An 11,529-nucleotide genomic window follows, 5' to 3' on the forward strand; every position below is an offset into this window, starting at 1 on the left:
GTGGCTGTCTTAAGTTTACAAAGCATGCAGGCTGGGGCCCCATGCCCTCTGTCATGTTAAATGAGCCTGAAAATGGGGGGCGGGAAACCCCCCCTACCCCAGACCCTTCTGAATACAACTGCAGCACATGAATTTAGCAGGCTGCTTAACAAGGTTGCCGACATGTTCACCCTTCACCCTCACTTTGGAGTGGGGAGGGGGGGTCTCCTCAGCTCTGCTATGCTGTGTGTGAGTGATTCTCACTGCCGTGTTATCAATTCTGTCTTTGAATTATTGTGTTTTCTGCTGGAGTATAATGGGCATAGGGCTCTGGGCAAGGGTATGGCCTGGGCATGGGATGCCAGGCTGGGGTATGGCCTGGGCACGGGATGCCAGGCTGGGGTATGGCCTGGGCACGGGATGCCAGGCTGGGGTATGGACTGGGCATGGGATGCCAGGCTGGGGTATGGCCTGGGCACGGGATGCCACGCAGGGTCATGCCCTGGATAGGGGTATGGCCTGGACACGGGGCACTGGGCCGGGTCACACTGCCATGTATGTTAGAACAGTCTGAGTTAAAATGGGCAGGGAATCAGTTTCACTTTTCCAGTAAGTGAACAGGCAGCTGCTGCTCCCTGATTGGGGCACATAGTCCAGCACATGGTGGCAGTGAAAAGCGACAGATTGGCTGCATTCTATTCCATTCAAACTTCCATTAAAAATGAAAAGGCAATGAATAACAAGTCTGTAAAAATCTGCACTAAACGTGTGAAAGTCATTCATGAGCACCCCGATGTGAGGGAGGAGGGGTTGCTGTTTGTGTGTGAGTCTGTGTGTGTGTGTGTGGGGAGGGGGGCCACTGTGTGTGTGTGTCCTCTCACAATGGAGCATAAGGCACAGGGCTGGTGTCAGAGCAAACAAAGCACATCACTGCCCTGCCTGCCGTCTCTGTCTGCTTCACACATGCTGCTGTGCCCCCAGCAGACTGCTGCTGATGGAGGGGGGGCTCACAACGAGCTTCCTCAGAGAGTTAACTCCCAGGACAGAGGGGACATTGCATGCTGCGTTATATGAATCTTTCTGACTGTACACCGAGCTGCCGTAGTTAGTCTGAGTGCACCTCGACCTGCGAGTCACAGCTTGTCATTGGTAGATACACAGGGGCCGACTGGTTAGTCTGAGTGCGCCTCCACCTGCGAGTCACAGCTTGGCTTTGGTAGATACACAGGGGCCGACTAGTTAGTCTGAGTGCGCCTCCACCTGTGAGTCACAGCTTGGCTTTGATAGATACACAGGGGCCGACTAGTTAGTCTGAGTGCGCCTCCACCTGCGAGTCACGGCTTGGCATTGGTAGATACACAGGGGCCGACTGGTTAGTCTGAGTGCGCCTCCACCTGCGAGTCACAGCTTGGCATTGGTAGATACACAGGGGCCGACTGGTTGGTCTGACTGCGCCTCCACCTGCGAGTCAACGGGAACTGGCATCTCTCGTGTGTCGCTTTTACATCACACAACAGGAACTGGTTCATTTATGCAAAATAAGAATGGGAGATGCAAAAAGATCATTAAACTTCACTTACAATTCAAAACTACCCCACCACCCCAAAACATGTAACGTATTCCACTAATAAGAACCAGCAAGTTTTACCACCAGCCCCAGTGATATTAGAACAAAGTATATTGGATCGATTAAATTTTCTGATGTGGAAATATGAAGATGCAAGTAAAAAATGTATTCATTAAATGTAACAAATACAAAAATAATTCCATCTGCTCAATTTTGCTCCACTAGTTATATCTCTTTTCCTCATACTTCCGCGTAACTTCCCAGTTAGTGGTGGCAATTGTGCTCAACCAGTCAGCAAGGTGCTGCTGTAAGCACCCCACTGTAGTTTGTGTACCTAGTCTGAAGTAGGCACTAAAAGAAGGTTTCTGAACTTCCTGCTGGAACTAAGATCAGGCTGACTTCCTGTGGTGTGACCACGACAAAAGTCCCTGATTCCGGAACAAGGTTCTGGTTCCAAAAAAAGTTCCTGTGGTTTGAAAGTGCCTGAACATACACATGGACTACCTGATTAGTCTGGGTGCTCTTCACTCCTGTGAGTCACTGTACACCCGTTTTGTCGAGTTGTCGCTTCATACCACGAGTCACAGCCCGCCTAGTTAGTCTGAGTGCATGTAGTTTTGCAAGTCACAACTTGGCTTTCGTGGATACACACAGACTGCCTGGTCAGTCTGCGGACGCCTTGTCCTGTGAGTCACAGCTCGGTTTTCGTGGATACGCACAGCCTGCCTGGTTAGTCTGAGGACATTTTGTCCTGCCATAGTGCCTGGGTGAGGCTTTCATGCGGTTTCTCCCTGGTTTTGCCTCTGTTTTTTTACTCATGCCCATTGTCACATGCTGCACATGACCTTTTCCCCCCTACTCCATTTAGAAACGACCCTTTCCTCTCCTCCTCTCTTTCATTCCCATCTGTTGGTGTCTCCTCCCTCTCTTGTCTTCTCACTCACTCTCCCCCTTCTCCTCTCCCTCTCTTTCCACCTGTTGATGCCATTATCCCTCACCCTCCTTTGTTGTCTTTCTATTATTGTACTTTTTCCAGTCCCCCGCCCCCCCCCCTTCCCCTTCAGGGGTATAAGAGGGTAGGTATGAGGGTGGGCTTCCCCTCAGGATAGAGCACACAGACACACCAGCGTGCACCGGACGGACCGGAGCTGGAATTGGACGCACAGCCCAGCATCTTACGGGAACTTCACAGAGAGCGTCCAGGATGTCAGTGTCGCTCTGGTGCAAGGAGGAGCAGGAGGATGCCATGCCAAGGGCGCCCTGGGACCCCCACGCCAGCGGGGAGCGTGTGCTGGGGATGCTGCTGCAGGTAGAGCAGCGATACTCACCGTCGGCCCTCTACGTGAACCTCACTCAAAGACAGCCTCAGCAGAGGGAACAGCTGGCCAAGTGGGCACTGGAGGTATGTGTCTGTCATCCAGGGTGTGTGTCCTGTACGTCCTGTATGTCTGTCACCCAGTGCATAGGTACAGCTGTCCAGCTGTGTCCAGCTGTGTGAGCCTCTCACCCCTCCCTCAGGTGTGCTGTGAGTCCAGCTGTGAGGAACGCGTCTTCCCCCTAGCCGTGACCCTGCTAGACCGCTTCCTATCAACCTCCCTGGCCCTGCCGCCCTCACCGCTTTGCCTGGCCGCAGCCTGCGTCCTGCTCGCCTCTAAGCTGCAGCAGAGTGAGCCGCTGGGTGCTCATGCACTCTGTGCCGCCGCCCCTGGCGCCTTCCTGCCCCAGAACCTGCGGGTACGTCGCCCCACGCTGCTTGTGTTTGCCCGGCATTCGTTTCCACTTACATGGGTGCCCCCAGTAGGTTCAGGTGGTTTCCCACTGTCTGCTGAGTTAACTGGCAGAAACTCATTCATTTATTCTGCATTCTACACTCATGTTGTCACGGGAACAACCCTGACACTGTTTCCTTCTGTCTGTCTCTGCTAGGAGATGGAGCGGGTTGTCTTAGCAACACTACAATGGGATGTTGCTGCCATTACTCCCCAGGACTTCTTCCCACACTTGCTACCTGCTCCCACGGAGAAAGGAGCTGGCACTGCAGACGCAGAGGCGTTTCTGTCTACCCTCCGTCGTCATGGTGACACCCTGGTCGCCATGTGCGTCTGTGATGCCCGCTTCCTGGGGATGCCGCCGTCTCTGGTTGCCGCGGCAGCACTGAACTCTGCCTTCCGAGGTCTGGATGACAGGGGTCCTCAGCTAGGGGACATGCCAAAAACACTGGCCGCACACTGTCGTATTAACTTGGTGAGTACATGAGGCCACAAGGCAGGTGAGATCATTAAAGAGAACACGGAACGACCATGATTATAAATGCCTGATGTATAATATGTGAGGAGACAGGGGGGGATATGGTAAACAAATGAAAGATCCAAGAATGAGTCTCTAAAACAAGCTACCGCTCTCTGATCTCAGGCTGTACTGCAGTACTACACAGACATGATAGAGGGCGCACTTTCAGAGCGACTGAGGGCCGGACAAACGCAGCAAGAGAAGCAACACAAGGCAGAGAAGGACGGAGACATAGAGGAGGAGAGAGCCAGCACCCCAACTGACCTGCAAGACGTTGATTTTTAAAGAATGAGAAGCAGCAGAAATTTTCATTCAAATCAAACTGCATCAAAATAACCAGTTAAAACTGATTTAACTAAAACGTCAAATCTAGGTATTTTTATATTTAATGTATTATTTATTTATTTATGGTCTATTCGTACTTCTGTTTAATTTTATCTTAGAATGTTTTATGTCATATTGTTTTGGTCTTTGCTACAATCTTACAAACATTTTATTTAAGATATTTATATATTTAATTATGGTGTTTATTTTATTTGTCCTAATTTATTCGTATGTGTATATAATCACTGAATTTTGCATGTTATATTGTTGTAAAATGTGTTGTTTGAGACAATGAATGACTTTTTCCATTTTTTAAGAATATCCCAAATTAGTGTTTAATTACTCTTCACATTGAAGACAATAACTGTCCATGTTTCAAATGATATTTTGCATACTTGTTTTATAAAACAGAAAAGTGGTTCTTCTTTACGTTGTCCTTGACTGAATTATCATTGAAAACACCAGAATATCACACGGCTACTGTTTATACACTAACATGGTTTGTTTTTCTATTACTAAACATTACATTTTACATTTATAAGCAGTTTGATTAGATTTTCCCTGTATTTACAACTATAACTTGTATTTAGAGCTATAACTAAATCAGTTGCTGCAAAGAAGTCGGTTTTGCACCATACGGAGACACACTTTTTCAAATACCTGAACACTGATTTGGAGTTACCTCCTCCCAGCTGATGTTAGCTCGATCCCTGTATAGTAAATTAATAATCATTTTAATTGTGATTAAAAGGCTTCCTGGCAGACTCTAGTCCCCAGTAAGGACGAATTCTGTTTTTTGAGTCAGATGTTTTTAGATGATGTCTATAGTGGAGGTAGATTTAGTAGTTACTGGAGTTAGTAGAGCTATATATCAAAATATGAATAATACGTCGATTGTTCCACATATATTTCTTAAGAGTTATTATAGATGAAATTGCTTACGTCGCTTATTTAATAACATATCTCCTTTGTGTTCTTGAAAAGAAGATCATCCACCATTTCTTTTACAGCTGTTCCTCTCAATAATTTTATGTGAGAATTTGGTTCTGACAAAAGGAAATACGCATTTCTGAATGCATGCCATTTGTTTTAGGTATCAGGATAAACCATTTTGGTGCTAATACTGCATTTATGCTACTCTGTCCTCAAAGGAAATGTCATATTCATAAATTCAGAACGCTAGAGTCTAAACCTCATTAAATTAGTCAGTGTTTATACAGAATCCCAACTTAGTGCCTCTAAAACTCACGATACTGAACTCCTCTGTCAATTAACTGTTTTGTTTTACATAATATATTTTTTTATTATAGTGTCCACATTTCATCAATGTTATTATTTTGTAAGTTCAAAATCCAAAACCTCGCTCGGAACTGGAGATGGGAACCGGGAAGGATGCTGCGCGACGATGACAATATAGGCGCTAGATCTCGCGAGATCCTGTCGCCTGTTGAAAACGTCGAGAAGTGCTGCTCTACTGGATAGGCTGTCGCCTAGCGATGATGCTGCGTGTGTCGGGAATTCTGTTTTTCTAGAACATTGTCTTCGTTAGTAAGGCAGCCGAGCTGGGAAAGACAGCAGAGGGGAAGGCATACAAAAGAAGGAACAGCAGACGACTGGCGAATGAAGGTAGGTGCGAGGCTCATAGAGACTGTAGTGCGGTCACAGGTTGCCGGGAAAGAGGCGCACTCACTGAGCGTACGAAAGGGATATCCTGCGTGTCGCCAGTCCCCTTTGAGTGCCTGTTCACTTCATACTTGTGTGATTTCACACCATTACCCACCATATTGCACACCTGTGAGCACGGCAACCGCAGTCTTATTCAATAGATGTACGTCCATTTTCCAAGCCCCTGTCCTCAGCAGGCATGCGGAGGAGGTCCTGCAGTCTGCTTAACGCAGGATAAGGCACAAAACATGGGGAACACCCGAGCTGGGATGCCAGTCTAGGGCAGGGCACATACACTATGACCATTTTAGAAATGTTTGTTAGCCTAATTGCAAGTCTTTGGACTGGGGGGAAAAAACCCTCACAGCATGCAAACTGCACACACAAAACAAGCGGCAATTAGTTCCTGTGGGTTCTCCTGCTTCCTGTATTTACTGTGGTGTCTCCTACTCTTGTGTTTCTGTGCCAGAGGATCATGCCCGGAGCTCCATGCTGGCTGCTGCTGCTGGGCTCTCTGTCGCTCAGGGTGTGGTCATTACCAATTGAGCGCAATTCGATTCCCCAGGATGCCCAGCCCTTTCAGGAGGAGAAGCGGGAAGATAATGCGGTACTTAGTAAACTTGTTTTCTGGCTCATCATTTGTTACTGGTGTTTACAGAAATCTGAACACTTCTGTTCACACAAATAAAGCAGTGGAGCATGTTGGTCTCTGACAGTTAAGAGAACCATTCAGTGTCTGATGGTTTTATGCTCTTTTCATGTTCCTGTGGTCTTCCTCTCTGAGTTCTGGGTGTACCCCTTTGTACCCAGGCCTGGCAGTCAGTTCTGGGTGTACCCCTTTGTACCCAGGCCTGGCAGTCAGTTCTGGGTGTACCCCTTTGTATCCAGGCCTGGCAGTCAGTTCTGGGTGTACCCCTTTGTACCCAGGCCTGGCAGTCAGATCTGGGTGTACCTCTCTGTACCCTGGCCTGGCAGTCAGATCTGGGTGTAACCTGGGTCTTGTGCTTCCAGTGCTGTGAAAACACAAGCCAGTGTTTTGCTTCAGGTTGTCTAGTTTCATCAATCCTGTCTCTCTGCCCATGGCACCTATACATGTAGCCACCGATATTCAGCTCCCATTTCAAAGTACATGGTGCATCTCCTTCTCAGGACACTGGGCTGTACTATGACAGGTACCTCCGAGAAGTGATCGAGGTACTGGAGACTGATCCTCACTTCAGAGAGAAGCTGCAGACTGCCAACGCTGAAGATATCAAGGTGATTCCCCACCTTTCCGTCGCACAGGTCAATGCTCTCTGCCTGTGTAGGTGGAGCAGCTCCTCCGCTCTCTCCTCCATTGCTGCAGCGCAGACATGCCCTGCCTCCACCTCTCTCAATCTCTGATAGAATGGCCGTCTCAGCAAGGAGCTGGACCTGGTCGGCCACCACGTGCGGACCCGCCTGGATGAGCTGAAGAGGCAGGAGGTGTCCCGGCTGCGAATGCTGCTCAAAGCTAAGATGGACAGTGCCAGCATGCACAGTGAGGGCCTGGCAGTCAGTTCTGGGTGTACCCCAGAACTCGTTTTTGTCTTAGTTATTTTACCTATTTGCATTGTTTTCAGTTTTGATTTGAAATCCAGTTTAGTTTTAGTCTGAAAGTTGCAGAGCTATTTTTGTGTGCCTGATCCTGCATGAACACACTGCATATTACGTGCTAGTGTCCTCAATAGGGGCTTAACATGTTCTGAGTATCATCAGTTAGCCATTAGTTATAAAAAAATCGTTACATCAGCAAAATGAAGTAAAAAAAATCGATGATAAAAAATGTTTGACATTTGTTTTTATTTTATTTGTATAGTCTTAGTTTTCCTAAATAACACTGGTGTACATGTCCATGGTTCTCTGTGTGGCATCTCGCTGTTCTTTCTGTGTCCACCTCCCATCGGGGAAGATCTTCAGGTAGACCACACCTCACTGCTGAAGCAATTTGAGCACCTGGACCCTCACAACCAGAACACTTTTGAGGCCAAAGATCTGGAGCTGCTAATCGCTACGGTAACTATGGATGGAGGGGATATAAACATAGGATTTTAACGAACTATGGTTAACCCTTAGAACCCAACAAACGCAAAATGCGTTTATTTTCTCACCCATTAATGGACAGGGTTCTATGGGTTAATGCTTAATTTGAGCTTCTCGAATTGGCTTTTCATTTGCAGGTAGCAATGGGTTTGGCACACGGTGTGGTGCCTTACGTAGAGCAATAAACGGGAGTCATGGTGCCAAACCGCTAGATTGCTAGGTTTACATGCCATTCGCCACCCCCCGTCCTCCTACAGGCCACCAAGGACCTCGAAAACTATGACGCAGAGCGACATGAAGAGTTTAAACGCTATGAGATGTTAAAGGAACATGAACGCCGGCAGTATCTGAAGGGGTTGGACCAGGAGAAGAGGGAGACGGAGGAGAGGAGGCTGCAGGAGCTGCAGGAGAAACACCGGCAACACCCGAAAATCAATGCCCCGGTGAGAGAGGGAGGTGCAGGGGAGAGTCCCGAAGAGAGAAGGAGCTGCCAGAGAGCAAGGGAGGAGCTTCATTATCATCATGCTGTCTTGTAATTCCTGTGTGACATGGACAGGAAGTCGGCTCACCTTGTAGAGCAGAAGCTGCAGTAGATCATTGCAGTTTCAGTGGGAAACACTAACTGTATGCTAATCCTGGTCCTTGATCGCACCCCAGGGTAGCGTGGCTCAGCTTCGCGAGGTGTGGAAGGAGACGGATGGCCTGGACCCACAGGAATTCAACCCCAAAACCTTCTTTAAGCTCCATGGTCCGTGTGTACCCACACTCTTTGCCAAACATCCTAATCATTCAATCCTAACTTTTCAATGCTGTTACTTCTCTCTGCATCCTTTTCTTAATCGAGCAAGCTGGCCACTGTCCCTCTGGCCAGCAGCGTGACTATGGATTCCTTTTTGTCTACCACAGACACAAATGGCGACGGAGTTCTGGATGAGCAGGAGCTGGAGGCTCTCTTCACTAAAGAGGTGTGTGTTTCTTGCATGCCTGCTGACATGAACCCTACTTCTGTGCTTATTTGGGATGCGTCAATCTCTTCTGCCAGCTTGAAAAGGTCTATGACCCACGCAATGAGGAGGATGACATGGTGGAGATGGAGGAGGAGCGACTGAGGATGAGGGAGCACGTGATGAAGAACGTGAGTCTGCCCTCCCGGTTTCTCTGCCGTTCCATTCCTGTCCGCCGACTGTCACTGTTGGCTGCTTCAGCTCCTGAGTGCTCCCGCTGTGTCACACTGGCACTGCAAACTCCTAAAGACAGCAGCTGCCACCGCAGACCTCTCCTAATTTTGATTTAATATATTTGGGCAGGTAGATATCAACCACGATCGGTTGGTCAGCCTGGATGAGTTTTTGAAGTCGTTGGAGAAGAAGGAGTATTACAGTCCAAAGGAGTGGAAGGTGAGGAGGGTGAGGGTGAGGGAGGGTCTGTGTCAGGCCCATACTGGTAAAGGAGCTTAGAGGAAAGGGTGGGGGAGGGGTGCAAGTGACTGCGAACCATGGTCAGCATTGGTTTCCTATTGGTCTCCTGCCTGCTGAAGACCCTGGATGACACTAAGCCGGTGTATTCGGAGGCTGAGCTTCAGCAGTTTGAGGCGGAGCTGCGGGAAAAGGAGGCGGAGCTTGGACTCAAGGCAGAGTCTTTGCGTAAGGAGCAGGAGCTGCTGAATGAGCGAGGCCGAGCGCTGGAAGCGCAGAAGAGGGAGTATCAACTGGTGAGGTCTTACCTGCCATTCACACACTGGGTTTAGCTGTGCGGTACAGAGCGTGCCCTCCTCATGCGGCGCCCTCACCTCCAGGCAGTGATGGAGATGTCCCAGAGACAGAAGAACCTGCAGGCAGGATCTCAGGCTCCCCCTGCAGGGCCTAATGGGGAGCTGCAGTTTCATCCAGTAGAGCGAGGTGAGGAAGTGGTGTTTAGTAAATACCTTTAGCTGAATATTTATGAGTGACAGACAGAAAGCTGTGTGCCTGCTTCGGTATGGAGGCCTGACAATCCCGCCGCCCCCCAGGCCCCGTCCCTCAGGATGTGGAGGTGGATGGACAGAATGTTCCCCCTGCAGAGCCTCCCCAAAACCTGCCCCTGCACACTCCTTAACAGTCACACACACATACATACTAAGTCTGTGGTTTTTCCTTCTATCAGTTCAGTTATTGCTGTTCGTTTTCAATTCAGTTCAGTACATTCTTATATAGCACCTTTCTCAGCAGTAACCCCAAGGTGCTTTTCATGGATGCGTTGTGATATGTTCCTGCATCATTCCTGCTCGTACCTTCAGGTTCACCTGCCATCGTGTGAATCGTGTATGACGGCATTTCGGGCGCGGGGTCAGCTGGGCTGACATCCTGCCCCGGATTCGCGTCCCCATACCTCAGTGGAGCACGGTGCCGCCTCCCCCCAGATCGATGCTCTTCCAGAATCACGCACCCAGCACTTGGACCCGCGATGGCACGCCCACACACCGCGCCAGCTTCACGTTTGTTGTGTGGTCTTGCATTTTAATAAAGGGGCTGTTTTCACAATACCTTTTGTGGTTCATCACTGTGCTACGTATCTGTGCTACTGTGTTCCCTGCAGAGCAAATTTCTGTTTATTCACTGGAGTTGGTTTTGGGAACTATACTTACTGTCGGCAAAAAAAAACGGACTTTTTGGTCTAATTAGGCCATGATGCAGTACCACCTGTAACCTACAGAGGGCTGCGGAGTCATGCAAATAGTACTGGTCAAAACAGGATGCTGTGTGCTGGTGATCTCACTTGGTTTCTTCATATTGTCAGTGTATGAGTGTCCTCTGAGCGGTCCTAGGAGCTTATTTAATGCCAGCCGCTTGTGCTTTTATCTTTATTGGTCTGTCCCTGTCTGATCACGAGTCAGTGCTCTGCATCTGTGCTATTAAAACTCTCTGCGTTAGGGGTGAAATGTTTGTGGGTGAATCGACCTGCCCAGTCCCAGCTGTCAAGACACAGACTGAGGGGTGGCCCTCCCAGGGTGGAAGGAATCCTCCATGTACACTCAGAGGCACAGCAGACTAAGGCTCGCATTTCTACAGAAGGATGAGGAGCGGATGAGGAAGCAGAATCGCTTTCCCCGTTTCTGCAGCCATTTTAGTGCTTATGACATGTTCTGTCCAAGGTAGCAAAAGAAATTTGGATGTCAGCGTTTTACCATCCCCTCCCCCGTTTGTGTGAGCCCAGCCCAGCCATGGAGAGTATCACCCACTGGTATCTATGGTCTTTCCTCAGACATCAGGGATTGCCATTTCACTGTAAATAAGCTGCTGTTCCATAGCACATGCCGTTTCAAGTTTTTATGATGAAAGATGCCTATTACTGCACCAGCATCTGCGCACAGATCGTTACATTTACACCGTTTAAATCTGATTCCGGAGCTTATATTTAAAATGTGCCCATTGCTCTTTAAATCTCTGCCAGCACCATATCAATGACATCATCCTCCAAAAACACATTACATCACCTCTTTGGGGACCCTTCTCCAGCAGTCCGTCCTCGCTTCGCACGTGTACCTTTTGAGGATCCTATTGGCTTTCTCTCAACGAAGGCCGACCTTCCGATGCATTCTATTGGTTATTATTGTGATCGGTTTCGCGTTATGATTGGTTAGATGCTAGTATTGGTTATAAAATCCC

The 11,529-nt window shown here is 48.6% G+C and overlaps 2 protein-coding genes across 5 annotated transcripts; both read left to right on the forward strand.

Moving 5' to 3' along the window:
* Nucleotides 1–2,634: 2,634 nt before the first annotated feature.
* Nucleotides 2,635–4,636, forward strand: ccndx (cyclin Dx). 3 transcript variants are annotated; one of them, XM_048991480.1, is made up of 4 exons: nt 2,635–2,948; nt 3,065–3,280; nt 3,473–3,790; nt 3,959–4,636. In XM_048991480.1, the coding sequence occupies exons 1-4, from the start codon at nt 2,751–2,753 to the stop codon at nt 4,118–4,120; spliced, it is 894 nt and encodes a 297-aa protein (XP_048847437.1). In that variant the 5' UTR covers nt 2,635–2,750; the 3' UTR covers nt 4,121–4,636. The 3 variants fall into 3 exon arrangements, with proteins under 3 accessions (XP_048847437.1, XP_048847438.1, XP_048847439.1); XM_048991481.1 differs by having other exon boundaries at nt 3,533–3,790; XM_048991482.1 differs by having other exon boundaries at nt 3,473–3,815; nt 3,959–3,989.
* A 972-nt stretch (nt 4,637–5,608) lies between these two features.
* nucb1 (nucleobindin 1) lies at nt 5,609–10,406 on the forward strand. Of its 2 annotated transcripts, none has more exons than XM_048991908.1 (13): nt 5,609–5,785; nt 6,294–6,431; nt 6,974–7,081; nt 7,211–7,343; nt 7,755–7,858; nt 8,143–8,328; nt 8,543–8,633; nt 8,792–8,850; nt 8,928–9,020; nt 9,193–9,282; nt 9,423–9,596; nt 9,681–9,783; nt 10,161–10,406. In XM_048991908.1, the coding sequence occupies exons 1-13, from the start codon at nt 5,780–5,782 to the stop codon at nt 10,178–10,180; spliced, it is 1,305 nt and encodes a 434-aa protein (XP_048847865.1). In that variant the 5' UTR covers nt 5,609–5,779; the 3' UTR covers nt 10,181–10,406. The 2 variants fall into 2 exon arrangements, with proteins under 2 accessions (XP_048847865.1, XP_048847867.1); XM_048991910.1 differs by lacking the exon at nt 10,161–10,406 and adding an exon at nt 9,894–10,139 and having other exon boundaries at nt 5,663–5,785.
* Nucleotides 10,407–11,529: the final 1,123 nt, after the last annotated feature.

This window comes from Brienomyrus brachyistius, chromosome 22, assembly GCF_023856365.1.
Source record: "Brienomyrus brachyistius isolate T26 chromosome 22, BBRACH_0.4, whole genome shotgun sequence".
Taxonomy (NCBI): domain Eukaryota; kingdom Metazoa; phylum Chordata; class Actinopteri; order Osteoglossiformes; family Mormyridae; genus Brienomyrus; species Brienomyrus brachyistius.